The sequence below is a fragment of the Mus caroli genome, chromosome 5 (assembly GCF_900094665.2).
Source record: "Mus caroli chromosome 5, CAROLI_EIJ_v1.1, whole genome shotgun sequence".
In the NCBI taxonomy this organism is placed as follows: domain Eukaryota; kingdom Metazoa; phylum Chordata; class Mammalia; order Rodentia; family Muridae; genus Mus; species Mus caroli.
In genome coordinates, this window is record NC_034574.1 from 19,897,143 (window position 1) to 19,917,902 (window position 20,760).

Below are 20,760 nucleotides of genomic sequence, written 5' to 3' on the forward strand. Positions count from 1 at the left end.
CAGAGGCAGAGGCAGAGGCAGAGGCAGAGGCAGAGGCAGAGGCAGAGGCAGAGGCAGAGGCAGAGGCAGAGACAGAGGCAGAGACAGAGGCAGGGGGATCTCTGTGAGTTTGATGCCAACCTGGTCTACAGAGGAGGTCCACTAGAGCCAGGGCTGCTACACAGAGAAACACTATATTGAAAAACCAAAAAAAAGAAAGATCAGTCTGCAGACAAGCCTGCAGGGCATTTTCTTAATTAGTGATTGATGGGGGAGGGGCCAGCTCACTGTGGGTGGGGTCATGCCTTGGCTGGTGGTCCTGGGATCTGTAAGAAAGCAGGCTGAACAAGAGGTGGAAAGCAAGCCAATGAGCAGCACCCTTCCATGGCCTCAGCATCAGCTCCTGCCTCCAGGTTCCTGTCCTGACTTCCTTTAGTGATGGACTATGTATGATGTGGAAGAAACCCTTTCCCCTCCAACTTGCTTTTTGGTCATGATACTTCATCTCGGCAATAGAAAGCCCCACCTAAGACAATGGCACAGCTGCAGAGGAGAGCAAAAGGGCAGAAGAGGCAGGTGCTGACTTCAAATCCCCATAGAAGAAAAGGCTTGCGTAAAATTCCCCATAGAGGTGGGGACATAAAACCAACCTCCAAAATGGCCCTTCCTAGACAGCCAGAGCAACCTCACTGGAAAGGGGTGCTTTGAATAGATTGTTGTAAATGGAGAAGGGGCAGGGCTGGAGATTACAGTTTGAACTGTGGGGGACACGTTTCTCCAGAGACCAGGAAATCCTGGGTGGAGAGTTAGGTGGAGAGTGGGCTGACTTAGCCAAGCTGAGATGGAAGGAAGCTTCCTCTATAATTCATGGCCTTCCTTTCCCTTCATTCCGTGGGGGCGGGCCTGGCATGATGGAGGAGGTACCCAGCTCTTACTCCAGTGTGATGCTAACTAAAGGGGAAACCTAGACCCCAGAGTCCTGGCAACTGCCCACACACAGCATCAGCCTGAGAAGGACGGCGGGTCTGAACTTGCTCCTCCAGAGAGCCCCCACGTCCCTGATCCCGAGGCCAGAGCCGGCCTTTGCATGCAAGCCCTTATGATACTCAGTGGAGATGAAAGTATTATTTCTGATCTCAGCAGCTTAGGAGAAGGGAAAACAGCCAGTTCTCACACACCAGGGCAGAAACCACTGTCTGGCACACACCAGGCATTTAATAACAGGTCTGCTTGTCTGTCCCCATTAGCAAAACTAGACTTTTTGTTCAATAATAGGGTCAGATTTAATTCTATAGTAAATGAGTATTTACATCTTTGCTGTGGAAAATGAGCGTCTTGTTTTTAGGCGAATCACTGACTCTGGTTCAGTTATCCCTCTGTCCCCCACTGCTGGGTCAGTCACCCCATCCCTCTATAAGCCCCCCCCAGCACTAAATGGCATTCTCTTCTTGAGTTCACTCTGCAGACTTGTATCTTTCTTCCATGAGACTGAAAACTCCTTGACTCAGGAGTCCCCATCTCCACACTGGCCCTCCTCAGAGCATGAAGCTCTCCAGGGCTTGGATGCATCAGCTATGGCAAGAGGTTCAGGCAGGCAGAATCCCCTTCATTTCCAGCTCACCTCCCTTACTGCTTAGATGTCCTGTCAAAGTCATCATGCTATTATACCCATGACAAATTCATTCTTACCACTTGAAATGTCACGTTTCACTTTTTTGGAGACAGGGTCTCATGTAGCTGGCTTTGAACTTGATATGTAGCCAAGGATGACACTGGACTTCTGATCCTCCTGCCTCCAGTTGCCAAGTGCTGAGATTATAGCCGTGTGTCCCCAAGCCCAGTTTTACTCAGTGCTAGGGATCAAACCCTCAACTTACAAATGCTAGGCAAGTACTCTATCAGTTGAGTCACACCTCCAACTCCAGCCTCAGATACTTAAAACACAACAGCTACCATCCAAGGTGGAGTAGTCAGAGAGCATCCAGGTCCCTACGAAGTAAAGAAACTTGAGCTCCACCTGTAGAGCTCCATCTGAACAGAAAACACAAGCTTCCACCTCAGCAGGTCCGCCAGCTTCCCCAATAGTGTTGATCCCAGTTTCCTGAACCCAGGGCAGCAGGTCACAGAGGCTGTTTCTCCCCAAGGGACACAAACCAGGCACTTGTTTCCCCTCCCAAGTCACCCTCAGCCTACCAGATCTCTTGTCAGGGACCAAGGAGGTGGATTCCCTTCCTTTAACAGCCGGGTTTCTCTCCATACACATTTCATTTGTAATAATATAAGCTCACAGTTCAGACTCATCCTTGTTCTTCTTTAAGCTACTTTTTTTTTCCCTAAACCAGTAACAATCCCAATTGATCCCTAAACCACATGGTGCCAGGTGGGTTGGAGAAAGGACATAGCTTTACAAAGAGTGGCTGGCCAGGCGAATCCTAGGAGCAGCATGGCCATTAGTTAGCAGCCACTCTTTCTCCTTAAACACTGCCTCAGGGCTATGCCCAGAGGGAGCAGCAGCAGCTGGCCACACTCACACATGAGTCCACAGGCACATGTGTATACATGCACACTCGTGCACATAGCCATCGTGGGGATCATCAGAGAAACAGAAAGGACGGGAGCCTACCAAAAAGGCCATGGGGTTCCGACTGGCGCCGCTGGGTGCTTCGGTTTTGGTCCTTCGGTTTCTTGGTGCCCCTCAGACTTCCAAAGCGCTTCATGAGTCACTGTGGCCACAGAGGCAGTGACAGGTGAACATATCAGAACTCGAAGAACCAGTGTGAGTCTCAGCTGGGGAAGGGGGGCTCACCAGAAGGGGGGCAGCATCAGCTGGCAGGCACGGGATACCTGGGAACCGCAGCTTACCACCGCTGAAAGGCAGCCAAACTCAGCCACAGCCTGTGGGCTCCGAGGGTCCGAGACAAGATTAGTATGAGATGAGGGTCATGCTCCAGGACCAGCCCAGCAGCCACACGGGGACTCTCTCTACAGTTCTCACTCAGGTCCCTGAGGCTCCTGAGAAAGCAGTCCTGACTGGCCGCACCTCTCCTCTCCGGGTAGTGTCAGCCTCGCCTGTCCTTAAGTAGGCAAGAAGCCACCAGAGGCATGAACAGAACCTTGCAGGGGATCTGTTTATGTAGTTAAGGTCACTGGCTCACTGACAAGCTCCGGGTTATTTACTCTCTTTACACTTAAAGCAGGAGGGGAGCCCTCGTAGGCAGAGCCGGCACCAGCCTGCTAGTCATGTGCAGGTCTGCGTGATGTCTCTTTAAGAAGACTGTAAAAGGAAACCACCCTGTACAGACAATTCTTGGCACCAATTGGCCAGAGCACATTCCATTTGGACATGACATCACACAACTATTTTGATGCATGTGCTTCGGGTCTCTGAGAGCTAGAAGCTGGGAGAGCGCTAGGGCTAGCTAGACGCTGCTGAGTCTTCTTTGTTCCCTCTAGGGAACGCAGAAAAGATCGAGGAGAGACAGGATCATCCGAGGATTCAGCAGAAGGTCTCGGGCAAGCACGGAGCCCGACTGCTAAGAACCGCACAACAGATTTGGAGGGGATCTCATTCAACCCCTCTTGTTGCAGATGGGGAAACTGAGGTTCAGGACAGGGCTGCGACTCTTCCAAGATCCTGCTGCCAACAATAGCAGAGACGAGACTCCAACACTAATCTCAACCACCATAGCCTAATGTCTGATCTGACAAAGCACGAAGCCCTTAGTTCATCCGAGTAGCATAGGTAAATAAGAGAGGGAAATAACTTGTTTTGTTTAGTTTTGTTTTGCTTCCTGATAGCTTCCACTGAAGAGCAGTTACTTGCTCTAATCAGCCTTCTGACCTTGAGGGAGTCTATGTTCCAACCTTTCTTAGCCAGGATGAGCCCAGGCAATGACAGGACTTCAACTCTAACAGTCTAGGGCAGAGAGACGGCTCGGTGGTGGAGAGCACACATTTCATGCACTGCTCGTTCAGACTATCCAAGCTCAGTTTCTGGCACCCATGACAGGAAGGTCACAGCCACCTGGTACTACTCCAGCCCCAAGGGAACCAGACGCCCTCTTTTGGCCTCCACAGGCGCCTGCACTCACAAGCAGAATCCCACATGCAGACACATATATATATATAATTTTTAAAGATCAAATTCCAATAACCTGAACTAATGGCAATAAAATCTGTGTGGCTTATCCCCCCAAATAGTCACTTACCCCACGATTAGTTAAGTGGGCCTTAGGCTGAGGATGATTGGCTCCTGTCTAGATGGCATCACCTTCAAAAGCAACTGCTGTCTGTGTAAGTTTGTTATCTAATAGGGCGTCTGGAAATGAGGCAGAGAGGGGACAGAAGAGGGATTCAACTTGTGAGGAGGGCCCAAGCCCTCAAGAGGCCACCATGAATTCAGGCCTGACCGACCCCTCAGTCTTTGCGGTTTGTCACTCTCTGGCAGAGTCTGGCATGCCAGTTACCCCTGCTCATGGTGAAGTCAAGGAGACGATGGATCCGCAGCTAGAGCAACAGGCTGCAGAACAAGCTTGAGGGCGTTTGTTAAGAGGCCACACAGGGTGAGGAGAGTCCAGGATGCCGTATGGGAGGGCGTGCTGAGGTTTGAACATGGGCTGTCCCTCTCACTTGGTCTCCTGCTAGCAGGGCTGTTTGGGGAGGTTGTGGGACCTGGGTTTTGGAGTCTACCTGGTAGAATTAAATCACTAGGGGTGAGCCTTTGTTCTGGTTCTGATCCACTTTGTCTGTCGCTGGCCCATGTCACGTGAACAGAGCCCTCACACTCCACTGCGGTCCTTTCCCCTCCGTGATGAACGGAGATCTCTCCCTTCAGTATTCTCTGCAGTACCAGGAGAGGATGACGGAATCTCTGCTCCTGTCCCGGTTCTGCTTTCCACTTTATCTTTTGAGACAGGGTCTCTCACTGAACCTGCAGTCTGCACTTAGTTAGACTGGGTGGGTGGCTGTCAACGAGCCCCAGTCCTGCCTCTGCAGTGTGTAGCTGCTGAGCATATGGCTGGGGCCAGCGTTTGATGTGGGTTCTGGGATCCAAACTGAGGCCCTTATGCCTCTGGGACAACAGTTCAGTGACTGAGCCATCTCTCCAGTCAACGTCGCAAATGTTCTTACGCTAGAAGAGAAGCAGAGTGTGTGGAAAGAGCAAACGAGGAAAAGAACCGCGAGTGGAGGTGGCATGGCAGAGGCAGGCAAGACAGACATGGGTTTATCTGGACATTCACTCTGCAAGTGGTGATTAAACTGGGGGAGTGTCCTAGGTAGCTGCTGATTGAAGGGATTTGGGTGCTGTAAGCCACTCAAAGACACCCCTGTTCTCCAAGAATGGCATTTTCATTATCGAAAGAATAACTACCATTTACCAAGAGTCTCTCCTAAGCCAAGCAAGGCACTGGGCAACTTCACAGTTGTTATTTCATTTGCCCCTATAAATGCTGAAGGGCGGCTATCAGTAGTGTGCCATTTAAAGATGGATAGTGGAGAGTCAGAGGAGCAGCTTGGTGGGGTCACACAGCTGACAAGCCAGGGCAGAGAGCATGGACTTGAACTCGATTCAGATAAATCTGAACGTTCATGCATACACACGATACAACATCAGGGCCCAAGGTCAATACCCCCTCTCCCTCCCCCGGGCCCTGCCTCAGTGAGTTCCTTGGAAGAAAGAGTATAGGCAAGAGTCTGCATTCTCGCGCTGACCTTTGACCTTCAGGCCTGAAAGTTTAAAGGCGTAAGAGTCAACCTGGAAAACCTTGATTTGCAACCTTCCAGGAGCCTGCGACAAGGCAGGAGTTGCTGACCTGGCTTGCAGGTGAACTGCTAAATCCTAAGAAGAACAGTATGTTGGGGATGCCTAGATGGCTGAGCACAGGCGACACAGGCGAGGGCAGATACTTCCTCTGTACGCTGGGACCAGAACTCATTGAGGCGGCCTAGCTCTGAATTTACCCCATGGGAGCATTGGAGTTTGTTGAGGAACTTAAGAAATGACCAATCAGGTGAAGGGAGAAAAGAATTCCATGTCCTTCAGGGCCACTGGCTGCCACTGAGGGGGGATGAGGGGGAATTGGCAGGGTTCAGCTTGAGCTGTTTTGGCCTGGCATGAATGCCTACTGACACAAGGTGGTTTTAGGAGAGGGAAGCATTGCAAAGAAAGACGGGAGAGCTCACAGGATGAAACTGTATTGTAAAGTGGCCCAGGTCTTTATAGATAAGCCTTAAAAAAAACCACAGGAAGCCAGTAACAGCAGCCAGGTGGGGGACAACGGACACCCTCAGAACACCAACCTAACACCAGTTCTATAGGATTTAGAGAGAGGTATAATGCTAGGTGGTTCTTGTGTGTGTGTGCGTGTGTGTCTGGTGCCTGTGCACATGTAAGCATATTTTGCATGTTTGGGGGTACATGTGTTTCACGGTGTGTGCTTGTGTGTATAGATGTAAAAGCACCAGGCTGGGGTTGGCAATCATACTCAATAGTTCTTCCATCTTCTTCTCTGAGGTGAGGGTGTCTCACAGTCAAACCCAGAGCTCACTGCTAAGGCTAGTTTCTCTATCAGCTTGCTCTGGGATTCTGTCTCTGCCTTCTAAGGATGGAATTACAGGCAGGCCACCACAGCACCCACCACTTACATGGACTCTGGGGACCTAGACTCTACTTCTCACGCTTGCACAGCAGGTACCTTAACCACTGGGCCACCTTCCCAGTCCATAGCTGTAGGGTTTATTTTTATATGTGTTCTTTAAAAAATTAGCACATTTTTAATTAAAATAGAATCATAGCGGGCTGGGGAGATGGCTCAGTGGTTAAGAGCAGTGACTGCTCTTCCAGAGGTCCTGAGTTCAATTCCCAGCAACCACATGGTGGCTCACAACCATCTGTAATGCGATCTGATGCCCTCTTCTGGTGCGTCTGAAGAGAGCAACAGTGTACTCACATAAAAATAAATAAACCTTCAAAAGAAATTTTTAAAAACACAAAACCAAAACAAAACTTAAAAAAAAGAATCATATCACTATCCTGCTTCCCTTTCCTATTCCAGCCCCTCCCAGGTATCCTCCCCTCCCCCCATCCTGTGTCCCTTCCCCTCCAATCGATAGCCTCAGTCCTACACACACACACACACGCACGCACGCACGCAACCTGCTGAACCCATTTTGGTTTGCATGTATGTGGTTCAGGTCTGACCACTTGGTATTGCATACCCGGGAAGGGGCTCATCCCTAACAGAGGCTGGTGCTCCCTCTCCCGGCAGTCATCCCTGGCCTGCAGTTCTCTGTCTAGGGCTGAGACCCCATGGAAATGTCTGCCTTTCACATTGGCATGTCCTCCAGTGCTGCCCTTGCTCCGCTCTTGTTTCTGCAGCCACTTCTAGGAGAGACTGTCTCACAGCAGACCTCCTGGATTTCTGGATCATACAAATTTCCACCTTCTCTTTCAACCATGTCCTGTGAGCCATACTCCATACTCCACAGAGATGGTGTTTATAGTAAAATTACATTCAGAAAAGCCCTTAGACCCTCATTACCACGGAAACACTCCGGATGTCATGACAGGCTTCACTCAAGCTGTGAGGACCTAGAGGGGAGAAAAGCAGCTGAAACGCGGGGTGCATCATCTCTGCATGGGCCCCTTAGTCCATTCATGAGAAGGGTGTCTCTTATGCTAGTCCAAAGCTGCTGAGGCCTGGGACCAACATGCCCAGTGCGAGTCCAAACACCCAGGGATCACGGCTTGCCTGCTAAGTGACACTGTCCATGTGTCCTAAGTGGAGAGAACGGCTCAAAGCACTTCCTATGTTTTCAGCATGGGAGGAGGGGCCACCTGCTACTGTTCAATTAGGGACATCTAGGGACAGAAGGTTCATCGGAGTCTCCAGAACTCTGGAGTGGCCTGGAAGAGAGCTGAAATTCTCGACCTGTTCCACTGTCAGTTAGGATCCAGCAGCAGCTTCTCCGTGGCGGGGATGTTGGGAAGGCAACCGAGGACACATGGACAGAAATCTTACTCTCAACTCTGAGGGCTGTCTGTGACCCTCACAGGGCCTGAGAAGCACCCAGGTCCCTGAGAGGCTGCTGCCAATCAAAACCTTGGGGTGTGAGTTTCAGATCCTCTTGGAGCAGGGCGCAGTATGCACACTGGAGAGAGAACACTCCTGCTGCTTGCGAAATACTGTGTCATGTTTCACCAAGAGTTCTAAAGGTCATGCTGCTGCTTAGTTCTTAGTGAACTTGCCCTTGGGGCCTTCCTTATTCCTCCTTCGGGGGCTGTGTTTGAGTCACACCTCCGAGACAGGCCCTCCCCACCTGACTCAAGCCAACATGTGGCTCAGAGTCATCCGGGCACACTCAGGGTCACACCTAGCCTCGTGGTGCCTGGGGGGGACGAGAGTAGGGGAACGTGAGTGACAAGAGAGTGTTTGTTTTGGCAAAGATGAACCACCTCAGCTTTCCCAGCTCTGCTCATACCAGGGACATCTAAGCCCACTGAGATTTGATAGTGGCCACAGGGAATCCTACTGTTAAAAACACAGAGAGGTGCTGAGGGCTTGCTGTTGAAGTATGAGGGTCTGGGATAGGATCCCCAGGCCACATAAAACACCTCAGCATCAAGGAGGGCCAAGGGAGGAGGATTGCTGGGATTTGCTGGTGGCCAGTCTAGCTGAACCAGCACTGGGTGGCAGCTTGGTTCAGTGAGATATCCTCTCTCAAGGGAGCAAAGCACTCAGAGACAGAGGAAGACAGCTCTGGTCTCTGCACACACACCAGTGGAGTGTGCACTCACACACACATGTACAGAAAAGTGAAAGCCTATGCAGTAATTATTTTCAGCTAAAATATAGGAGGCAGGAAGTACAAAATTTGTAGATCTCTGAGAGTCAGAGATCTCAGGGGCCTTATTCAGTCCTTTCTTGTGGTCCTTGTATTTTGAAGTTGACAGGTACTCGCTCAACAAGATCTCTGTAAAAGCATATTAGGCCCACGGCTCCAAAAGTTCCAAAGACAAAGCAGGAAGGACAAAGACCAGGATCATGGCCCATGGGACAGACCCTGGGTGCAGAGGGCCTGGCATCACCTGGGAAGGGGTGCCTTTTTCTAGGGCCTGGGGTTCCTTTGAACCTCAACGACTCCTATACCCATTCACTAGAAGTACAATGAACTGGAGGTCAGAAGGTGAGGTCTGAACTGATGGCTGCCTTGGATTGGTTTCTTCTCAAAGTAAAATGTAGAAAAAGAAAAAAAAAAACAAAAAAACAAAAAAACGGGGCAGTGGTGGAACAGTTTAGCCTGCAGGTCAGCTACAACCCCAAGAGAAATCTGGGCCCACTCACAGGCTTGCAATCTTGAGTGGTTTCAACACTTCTGTGGAACCTGCTGGTTACACAGCACGCTCAGCCCTTCCCAAGGTCTTAGAGGGATGATGAAAGAGAATCCGGCAGAAGCATTCATAAGCCGCAGAGCATGAACCACTGATGCCGATAGCAACTACTGTCCCCACTGCTGTGCCCTGACCTCACTGTGCCACCTGCTCCTCCGTCTCTGTCTTAGGGTCATACCTTTGAGAACTGTAATCACCGGCACCCACCCACCTCCTCCATCCTCCCCCTTTCCTTCATTTTAACAAGTTTATATGACAACATGGAGCAAGCACAAAGGGGCAACACATTCAGGCAATTCCAGTCCCGATCAAAACCAAACTTTAGTGAGCGTCAAAGGACTTCAACCAGAAAGTAAAGGTGACTCTCAGAGGAGAAAATATCTGCAAGATATATATCTACAAAGTGTTCACTGTTCAGAACGCCTACAAACTAGGCAGAAAAAGACAACACAACTAAAAACAACTAAAAACGGGCAGAAGGGTCTGGAGAGATGCTCAGTGGTTAAGAACACTAGCTGCTCTTCCAGAGAACCTGGCTCCTGTTGCCAGCACTGCATCAGGTGGCTCACGACTCCCTGCAGCTCCAGTTTTGAGGAATCTAAAGCCCTTTTCTGGTCTTTGCATGTGCTTGCATGCATACGGTACACATAATCTCTTGAAATCAATCAATCAATCTCTCTCCCTCCCTCCCTCCCTCCCTCCCTCCCGCTCTCTCTCTTTCAACGAATCTTGACTGGAAAAAGGGCAGGGAGTTTCAAAAGACACTTTCCCCAAAGAAGTGCAACAGGGCCACACACATGCTGGAGAAAATTCTCATGGGAAACACAAATCCCAACCACAAATGTGAAGAATTTCTATTGGCCAAGAGGTGGAGAAAACAGAACCTTAATACTCCTGAGAAGGTGAAACTACCACATCTATCATGAAAACAATTTGCCCTCCCTCAGTAAGCTAAACACAAGAGTCCTGTGTAGCCTACTCCTAGCTCTCTAGCCAAAAGAAGTGAAGACGGGAATTAAAGCAGCCTGCACACAAATGTCCACAGCAGTACTAGTCACAAAACCCAAGAGGGAGAGACAACCTCAGCACTCCTCGCTGGGGGAGTGGTGAACGGATGTGGTCTGTCTATTCAAGGGCATATTATTTAACCAGGAAAAGCATGAAGTCATGATAAATGTTAGAATGTCCACTTTCCAAACAAAATCTAACGTGTGAGGAGACAGTCGCATTATGATTCCATTTTTTACAAAAATCCCTGAACAGGCAAAGCCAGAGAAAAGTAGATTGATCTGGCCAGGTTCTGGGAGTAGAGGGATGGGAAGTGACGGCCAATGGGGATGAGGTTCTGTTTGGGGTGGTTATTGGCTCATCGGTGTTCCCTAGGGGTTCATGTGCTGTTGGCTGGTGCTCAGTGTGAGATACCATTGGGAAGTGGGACCTAATGGAAGAAAGGTCACGGGCAGAGGGCACTGAAAGGGGATACTGGGATCCAGCTCTTCTCTGCATCCTCAAGACCATGGCGTGAGAAGTCTCCACCACCACATGCCCACTACACCCTCTCTAGAAACCGTCCGGTCCTTCCTCAACAAGTTCAAGCTAAAGTCACTATGTACGTTTGCTCACACAGGTCTGAAGCAGCCAGACAGGCACCTCTGCAATCATCAACCAAGGGACGCCTTTCCTCCTTGGCTACCCATGCCAGGTGCTTTGTCATGGCGATAGCTGGTACACTGATGAGACAGCCTCAGACTGCAGGGCTGACTGTACAGTGCTGGGAAGGCACTTATGTGCATTTAACCACAAAAGCAAGTTAAATCCACAAATTCTGTGAAAAACAATAAGTATAAATTCTCCAATATCTGTATTTCTAATAGTGGTAAATATGCTTGTGCTAGATGTCTGTCTCCATATTTTTTACTATCTTATTTCAATAGTATCCTTTTCACAGCTACATAGTATCCTGCTGTGTGGATAGCTGTCTTTATTTAATTACTTCCTCATTCACAAGGATTAAATTGTCTGCAATTGATCTGTTGAGAGGCCCTAGAAGCTATGGCACCCCAGTTGCAGGGAGCATTGCCAGGGCCAACGCCTCCTTTCTAAGTGTTGTTTGCCACCACCAATGATAAGTGGCTAATACTTTTATGTCACCAAACAGTAATGAGATGGCCAAAACATTACTTGGAGAAGAGACTTGTTCCAGAGCAGGAAGTGTGTAAGATAAGCCAAAAATGCTGGCAGTGTTTACAGCATTGTGGGGACAGTCAAAAGACCCAGGAGCCACTTGATGGGGCCGGACCAGTCTCAGACAATGTGGACATTAGAATATGACAATGGAACATTCTAACTCAGTAACTAAAACACAAATCTCATAAACACATATGTCCACACACACAAGCATACATGTGCACATATGTACATATATATATATATATATATATATATATACATATACACATAGGCATATATTCATGCATGCACATGCATACACATATACAGACACACATTTGTACATACATGGGTACCACATATACACATAACACACACATATATCCATGCATGCACAGACGTAAATATAAGGATACACACACATATTTTCATATGCATATGCACACAGATACACACACATGCATGCATATATATTCATATATGCACACAGGAAAGATGATAGATCTTTTTCTGAAAAAGACTCCCTTTCCAACCAGCTAATGCAGAATTAGTGATGAATCAGAATATCACTCTTTAGCCATGATTCAGGCAAGATTTGTTGATTGCTGCTAAAAGTGGCAGGTGAAAGCTGGGGAGAGTGAGGCTTTTTACACAATATTCTAAGCACCCATCCCAGAATGCTGATCACAAAGGGAAAGGAACCCTTTATTAAAGCAGAGAGAAAGCTCACTGTGCAGACAGTCCTTAGTGCCACATCAGGGCTCCTATCATCAGGAAGGTGCTGGAACAGTCACTGGCTGCCTGCTGTGGGGCCCTAGCACGAGCAAGCAGCCTATGGCTAGCCTGCCAACAGCTAGCCCTGCGTCTCCTCATGAGGAAGTGCTGAGCACACCCAGGGTAAGGGCAGCCACACAATAGCTGGCCTGCACCCTGGACGCAAGAGCTGAGGTAATGGAAGATGAGGCATGCAGAGGGGCTGCGTGAAGCTGAGGGACAGAAGAGACGGGGCCACAGACTGGGTCATGTCTGGGGTGCTTCCAAAAAGGATGCCATTAAGACAACTTGCTGAATGCAAACAGAGTCTGAAGTGGAGCGAATCACTCTTTGTTGACATTAGTTTCCTGGACTTGATAGTTACTATGGCGGATCCACCTTGTTTTCACAAAGCCAGCAGGGGTTAGGCAGGGTTTGCAACCTGTGGCTTCTGACCGGTTTGGGGTCATAGATCAGATATCCTGCATACCAGATATTTATGTTATGATTCATAACTGTAGCACAATTACATCTATGAAGTAGCAACAAAAATAATTTCATGGCTGGAGGTCACCACAGCATGAGGGACTGTATTAAAGGGTCACAGCATTACAGAGGTGGAGAACCTCTGAGTTAGGGGATGTTGAATCTGTAAGTTACTCTCAGTCACTGGGAGTCTATACAGACAAGCACTGCACACGCAGAGGTGGGGTGGCAGGAGACAGACAGATAGATGGACAGATGTCAGAGCTAAGCAAACTGGGAGAGATGTTAGCATTGTGAATTGAGTGAAGAGCACAAAAGAGCGCTTTAGATTAACAGTGAGTGTGCATGCAGTGGGTGTGTGTGCCCATGTGTGTTTTCGTGTGGGGGTACATGTGCACACATGTGCACATGAGGAAACCAGAAGTGGATGTCAGGGGTCTTCCTCTACCATTCTCTGCCCCATTATTATTAGTTTTTGAGAGCTTGAAGTTGTCAGAATGGAATATTACTTTACAAAAGGAATTGACAGAGGCTAGGGCACAGCTCATGAGTGTCTAACATGCATGAAGCCCAGCCTCAACCCCCAGCACCATGTACAGCACCATCAAAGTCCAGTACTCCGGTGATGGAGGTGGAAAGGTCAGAAGTTCAAGGCCATCCTCAGCTATGAAGTGAGTTGGAGGGTTACATAACAACCTTGCCTCAAAATGGGAGGGTGGGCTGAGGTTAGGTCAAAGATGTCATGCATACTGGCAGTAGCTGTTACTGGAAGCTGGAGTGTCCCTCAGGAAGGCTGTGTAGGACTGGGAGACTCTCATGATTCATTCCCAACACCCACACAGCCCCATCTGGGTTGGCAGGGACAGAAGTTCCTTCTCAGGACAGGTGCATGTTGGCCACCAGAGGGCGCCCTTCTAGAACTGCATTAGGTGCCAGACCACATAGCTGTGCCATGCGATGGCTGCACTTTTCAGGAAACCCAGATGCCACACATACTTCCCTTTTCTTTGTGGACAGGCTGGATGAGTCACGTTTTTCAGAAGGCTGCAGACCTGCCAGCTGCCGGGATCTGGAAAGCTCCAGCTGTAGCCAGTGAGCACAGGGCCCAGTGAGGCCGGCAGGCCAAGGCTGGGTGAGCTGTGGCCTCCGAGGAGGGAGCTGTGCCTGGGGAACGAGCCAGTCAGGGTAAATCTTGTAGTGTTGGGCATTGAGCAAATCCATGCTAAGTTTGAATCCTGGCATCTGAAGACACGCTCAGGTTGTTGGTCCAAGCCCCTGTGAACAGTGCATGCATGTTTCCTGTGTGCATGTCCCGTGTGCCCACCTGCAGACCTGCCTTTTCCCAGGTGGCACATACAGCCTCCTCCCCTCATTCATTCAATTTCTAGCTGTGTTTAAGCCCTGCCTCAGCTTGTCTTACTGTCCCTTCTTCCTGAGTGCACACTGGCATTGGGCCACTGGGTCTAATACTTGACGAAGCAAGGAAACAACCCTTGTGGCTGCTGGAGGATCCTTCTAGAAGCATTCCACAGGGGCTGCAGGAGGAGAGGTGGCCTGCTCCCAGTTAGCTGTGTCTGTTCACGGCTCGCTGGTTTCTTGGAGAAGCACCACATTCCTCCCAAAGACTTCCCCATCAAGGGAAGAAGTGTGACAGGGTGCCCTCCTGTCACCCTGTCACAAGCTTCCTCTCTACAGGTTCTTCCTCTGGCAATACTTCACAGAGGCTAGTGATCCCCACTCTCTGCCTCGCCAGTGTCTGAACCAATGCCCAGGCCCCATGGAGTCCTCTGAAAGCTAACAGCAAAAATGCACCATCAGAGACCCACAGTGATGCCCCAGGTACACACCAAACACATGCCATGGAAGGAAGCATGCCAGGGCTCCTGTCAGGGAAAGGTGTACAAGTGTCCATTACCAATGTGCTGCTGCTACTGGACTGTAGGGCGAGGCTCCTGTCTCTCAAGTGCCAGGAGGAACCCAATGGATCTGTCACCAAGGCCCAGTGACATGGCCCCACAGCCACTCAATGTCCTCTATACCATGTGTGTTCTCTTACCTACTCCTTGCTCTTCCATTTCCCAGGGGTCACGGACCCCGCTGAGAGATGCCCGGCCTTCTCGGTGGGGCTGTAGAGGTCAGGCCTTGGGAAATGTCCGGCTTAGGTACAGTTCCTATGGCTGCCATTCCTTTTGAGCAGCCATTGTTCAGGTTCCATCCTCCACTGGGCACCTTTGGCTGGTCTACATTGTCTTGTCTGTCTGTCTGTCTGTCTTTCTTTCTTTCTTTCTCTCTCTCTCTCTCTCTCTCTCTCTCTCTCTCTCTCTCTCTCTCTCTCTCCCACGCAGGGAGGTAGGTGGGGCTTTGTTTCTAATCTCTAGGTCGACTCTCAGGCTCCCGTGGTCCCATCTCCACTCTTCACCTCACAGCCACAGAACCACGTGAGTGTAACCGTCTAAGTCTGGACTAAGCCCATCTGTTTTCAGCGCACACAAGTCCCACTTCCCTGCAGGACCCTGAGAGGCAGGGGATGAGAGAGGTGTCTTCAGGAGAAGGTGCTGGAGCTGGTGCAGAGCTGTGAGTCTAGACCCTGGGGCTGGAGGAGCAAACTCACTCCAGTTTAGCTCTAGCCCGTTGGTTCCTGCTCTGTAGCCCTTTGGTCCACATAGGCTGCTCCACTGCCCCGAGTTTGTTCTGTAGGGCAAGCCGGGGCAGGCCCCCCTCAGTCCCGGGAAAGCCCTTGGCGTGTAAATTGTAGACTTGCAGACTCCAAACTGAAGCCTTGAAAGCTGTGGTGCACTCCTCCCTGCACTGCACAAAACCTTCCCCGTTTTATGGGAAAACAGACTTTTATTTGAAAAATAAACTCCCAGTTGCTGGGCTATAAAAGAAGGGCTGTCTGGGTTCCAATGCCTCAGCGGTGTGAAAGGGGCTGAAGTCTTAAGTTAAATAAACTTCTCTGCAAGCTCATTTGAATTTCAAAGGCTGTGAAGGCACACACTCGGATAAAGAGCCACACTCAGAGCAAGCGGGTGGGGGGAGGCCCAGTCTCTCTACTTAGGACGACTCAGGACTCCTAGTCTCCCTGGAAGATCTGGAGCACTGTAACACACAGAAATGAGATTCCTTTGGTGGTCTGTACCTCGGTCAAGACTGAGCAGGAAAAGATGCTTCTCCATCTCTGGCCAGAGTGCATCTTGCCAGTCCCTCCATCTAGCCGACCCGCCACACCCTAGCCAGACTCAACTGGCAGGCCTTTCAAACTCATCTCCACGTCTCTGACCATCTGGGGGGTATTTTCCGGATTGCAATCACTCTCTCTACCCAGATCATAAAAATCAGCTGTCTTATCTGATAAAGCTAAAATCATAGACCCAGAAGAGATTCCAGAGGGAATCCTGTGTCATGAGAAGGGTGTTCTATGCTGGATGACAACATCTCGTGTGTGTGTGTGTGTGTGTGTGTGTGTGTGTGTGTGTGTGTGTGAATGCGCGCTTGCACATGTGTTCACAAGGCGGAGGGGGTGGGGGCAGGGATGGGGGAGGGAATGTGTGTACAGGGGTGTCACTGCGGTATCTGGAGGCCATCATCTCAGCCGTCCTTCAGGCTCCATCCACCTTGCTTTTTGAGACAGTTTCTCACTAATTAGTTTAGGCTGGCTGGCCAGCAAGCCCTAGAGGTCCTCCAGTTTCCTCCCAGCCTCCTCTCCTCCCAGGCCGCTACCACACCCACCTAGACTTTTTACATTGGTTCTGGGACTTGAACTCAGGCTCCCAGCATGCTTGACTGAATCACCTCCCAAGCTCTCCAACGTATCTCTTACAGCAAACAGCAATTAAGAATTCAAACGCAGCAGGAAAGCTGCCGGCTTCATTTGCATGACTTGTTCGCAGGTTTTCAAGTATCCCTTGGATGCAAATGGCCCGGGTATGTTCTCCACCTTTTGATTTCCACCTGTCTTGCCGAGGGCTGTGTGTAATCTGAGGGCTGGAACAGCCTTTGTGTAATCAGAAGAGGTGGAACCCAGGACAGAGATTTTTTTTATTCCTTTTTTTCCCTAGTGGGACAAAGATAAGGCCCCAAAGCTCAGCGGGGCCAGTTCCATCAGCAACATCAGTGAGCTATTAAGACAAGAGTCTATGTATTGCTCAGTGTGGGTGGAGGAGCAGACCCAATGTTTCCATCTCATGTACCACAGCCACACCATGCATCATCAGCTGGTACTTGTTTTCATGTTAGCTGTAAAGTCCATCTTAGTCTAAACCTTAGTCAGGACGTTTCTGATCTGCAGGAGAAGGGAAAGGAACGAGAGGAGCTGAGTTCTAGGTCTCACAGCCCAACAGAGCACAGAAGGCAACACGCCTCCACTGTCAGCCCTGAGGCCACCTCTGCTGTGGGTGGCCCTCCATGCACTAACTGGGACTGGCCGGATGGTGGCGGTAGAGTGGGTAAGATGGGAAGAGCTGAGAGAAGAGTCAAGCCCAGCACGTGGCTTCCAAAGAGAGGAACCAGTCAGGAGGCAACCTACTGCCGAGGGATTTGTGGTGAGAGTTCATCTCACACACAGGAGGACTGCTTAAGCCAAGCATAGTTAAGCAAGGGTTTCTAGAGGAAAACAAGCCTGAAGTGACGTCCCCAGGGAGGCTGGAGCCCATTGGCTTGATGTCAGGTCTCTTTCAGTGGCTCTCAGATGGCCCTCAGTCCCAGCTGTAGTCTGAGCAGCAGCCACACAAGCTTGTGCAAAGGGTACACCCTTCCTCTGGCTTCCCCAACCATTCATTTAAAGAGCCCTGGGCTCCACCATTGAGGCCCCACCCTCCTGACCTCACCTGTAGCTAGCTAGCTAGCTCTTTTCCTCAGGACTGGAAAAAAATGCCCTGCATTCTCTTGCCTGGCACTCCATCTTTGGGCTGTCCAGCAGAGCCCTCTCTGACTCCTTTCCATCAGAGAGGCTGCTCCTGACTCCCCTGATTTTCTTCCCAGCACTTGACACAGCATGGTGATGCCTTGGGCACGTATGTCCCACCTGCCTCCAGGATGGCAGGGACCAGCTTGTTTGCTGTGGCCTGCCCAGTGCCAGAGGTGTGAACCTTCCTTGTGGCCTCCTGATTCTGCTAGGACGAGACATGTGCAGGTTCCTGCTTCTTTCCTCACAGCAGCGCCTGCTCAAGGTTCAGCATGTGAGGCTGTAGCACCCCCTAGTGGCCACAGTACCAAGAAGCCAGGAAAAATGTAAGCAACTGATAGGACATGCCCAGGACAACGGGACCCCAGCTATGCTCTCTCATCTTACACACCCCCACACTGTGTGAGTGAAATCAAATGTAAGAAAAGATCCAGAAAACAAAGGTGGAAAGGAGACCAGTAGTAAAGGCATCGCTCCTTGAATGTGTTGAAGACTTAGGTGGTGCAGTGGCTGCCCCAAGTGGTTGAATGTAGCATGAGACATCTCAGCTCATCTCAGATGACAGGATGAGCTTGCTGTGCACACATGAGAACTCGAGCTTGATACCCACATGTAGGGTGCACTGCAATCTCAGAGCTCAGAGGGAGGAGATGGGGAACCCCTGGGACTCAATGGCCAACCAGAAACACCACGTAGGAGCTCCAGGCCAATGAAGAGAACCCATCTCAGAAGATGAGGTGGACAATAACTGAAGAATGATATCTAAAGTTTACCTCTGGCCTCCATATGTGTGTATACACACAGACACAGGCATGTACACACATATGTACACATGCACACACATGTGTCACAGATACATACAGGTCACAATAACACATCATACACAAGTCATTCTCACACACATGTACACACATAAGTCAAAGATACATACATGTCACATAAACATGTCACATACAAATCACTTTCACACTCAGATACACATGTAATACACTCAACACATACATCACACATGTCACATAGACACACATACATGAATATGCACACAGACATGTCACACACACACACACACACACACACACTCAAAGGTGAACTTTTTAAGAGATAAACTAAGGTGGGAGGGGCAGCCCAGAGAACCCGGAAGTGTGTAAGAGGAGACTTGGGCCTAATGTCTTCCCCTCTACAAGTCTAGCTGATGAGTTTTGCCCAGCTGGCTGATATACTTACTAAGGCCTCCTGACCTCTGCCTGGATACTTGTATGGCCCCACCCCAGTGTCTTGTGTGAGAGAACAGAGTACAGCCTCCCCATCAGCGACCATTTCGCACTGCTGTGTTTCGTTTCTAAGGAGGAAAGGACAGCTTGTGTTCCCATGCTCCTCTCTGCCCCTCTGACCCTGGCTTTGGAAGGTCATCATTGGGGAGAACAGCATACCTTGTCCCCAGCTCACCTGGGGCAAGATAGGAGAATGCATGCTGATGCTGATGGTGCGTCTACAGAAACACATGACTTCAAAGCAGTAAGGACGCTTTTTATAAAAGTACTGAAGTCAGCAGACAGACTGAATGAAGCCACTCAGAATCATTTTGCTTACTGTCTGCTTAGCTACTTTGTATGCCAGTCTTTGTCCCTTGTTCTGGAATCCATGTCCGTTCAGCAGATGCCCTCATAGGCTTTGTTGAGAAGGCATCTACTCCGTAAATGTCCAGGAAACGTCTGACCTCACTGTGAAGCAGATTCTGGCCTGTGAAAGATGGACTGGGTCAAGTCGGCTCTACCTCGGGCGAGATATGAGGAAGAGCACAGCTATCCATGGCTGTCAGGGTCTGTCACCACCTGTGCTAAGGGACATACTGTGCACATGATGGACTTCGGGTAACAAAGGGCCTAGGGTAGGAGGAGAGAAGGCAAGAAGAATGTCATCTGAGGCTGAGGGCAGCATGGCCCTGCTCAGGTGCTGTGTTGGAAGTGACTCTTGTGTTTCATGCAGTAAGAAAGCTTAGCAGCCTGATAGCAGTGATGTGTGTACCATGCTGCAGCACACACAGGCTGGGCACAGGGAAAGTATGTGTAGCCCTCTGGGGCCCTGTAAAAGAGACACCAGCAAGGACATGGCGTTACTTAACTCAGGTCAGCAGCTTGAAGGCCAGGACAAGCAGTTCACTGCTTCCCAAGAGAAAATTCCAGGGGCTGTGGGAGAGAGGCCGACTTTGCTGGGCACACGCTTACTTCACGAGCAACCTGCTGCCACCACCAAGCTTGTGTGATGGTTTATCTTTTGTTGACTTGACTGGGCTTAGCAACACCTAGGAGATGGGGAGGCACACCTTGGGTGTCTCTTGGGTTTCCAGAGAAGATTAACTCTCTCTCTCTCTCTCTCTCTCTCTCTCTCTCTCTCTCTCTCTCTCTCTCTTTCTCTCTGTGAGTGTGTGTGTGTGTTGAGAGGAGGTACTGTAACACATGCACTGTAACTCACATTCCTTGTGACCTGGAGGAAGCCAGTTGTCTTCTGGGCTGAGGGCTGAAGCTTGGGCCAATGGGGCGTGCGCGAAAATGACTACTATGTTAAGGACAAAACAGGCGATTCTCTCAACAGCTCAGAGGGGACCCCAGGGGCCAGCTCCAGGAAGACTAGTGAACCAGTTAGAATCACAAGGTCAAACAAGATATATCCCCCAAATTAACACTGCACAAACCAGCAGAACTTTACCAAACCAATGAAAAGCATCTACCCACTTGCTACTTGTTGCCACTTTTGTGCCTGTGAGAAGAAAGCCCCATGACTCAGGACCCAGTACTCAATGCCACCTGCCTCCCTCATACCCCTGTTAGCTGAATTCAATAGGCCAGACATGTTCTTCCTGACCCACCTCCTGCCTCTGAGTCCTTCCTGTGTCACAGGACCGGTCCTTTACTGGTATCAGCCACACTGCATTAGGGGTAACCTTAGTGACGTCATCACAACCACTGACATCTGCAGCAGTCCTATTTCCAAATGAGGCTGTGTTTTGAGGTCCGAGGAATGTCATCACATTATTTAGAGTTGGGGTGTGTGTGTGTGTAAGTCAATCCTCAACAGTTGC

General features: G+C 49.9%; 1 protein-coding gene across 4 annotated transcripts in view; it reads right to left on the minus strand.

Moving 5' to 3' along the window:
• Prkag2 (protein kinase AMP-activated non-catalytic subunit gamma 2) overlaps positions 1-20,760 on the minus strand; it is a 243,123-nt gene that overhangs the window by 130,572 nt on the left and 91,791 nt on the right. Inside the window, exon 1 of one of the 4 annotated variants that reach the window (XM_029477171.1) lies at positions 2,603-5,775. The exons of the other annotated variants lie outside the window; for them this stretch is intronic. Within the exon in view, the coding sequence (XP_029333031.1) occupies positions 2,603-2,696 (94 nt within the window). The 5' untranslated portion in view covers positions 2,697-5,775. Of the gene's footprint in view, positions 1-2,602; positions 5,776-20,760 lie in introns of those variants that run through there. 4 annotated transcript variants of the gene reach the window in all.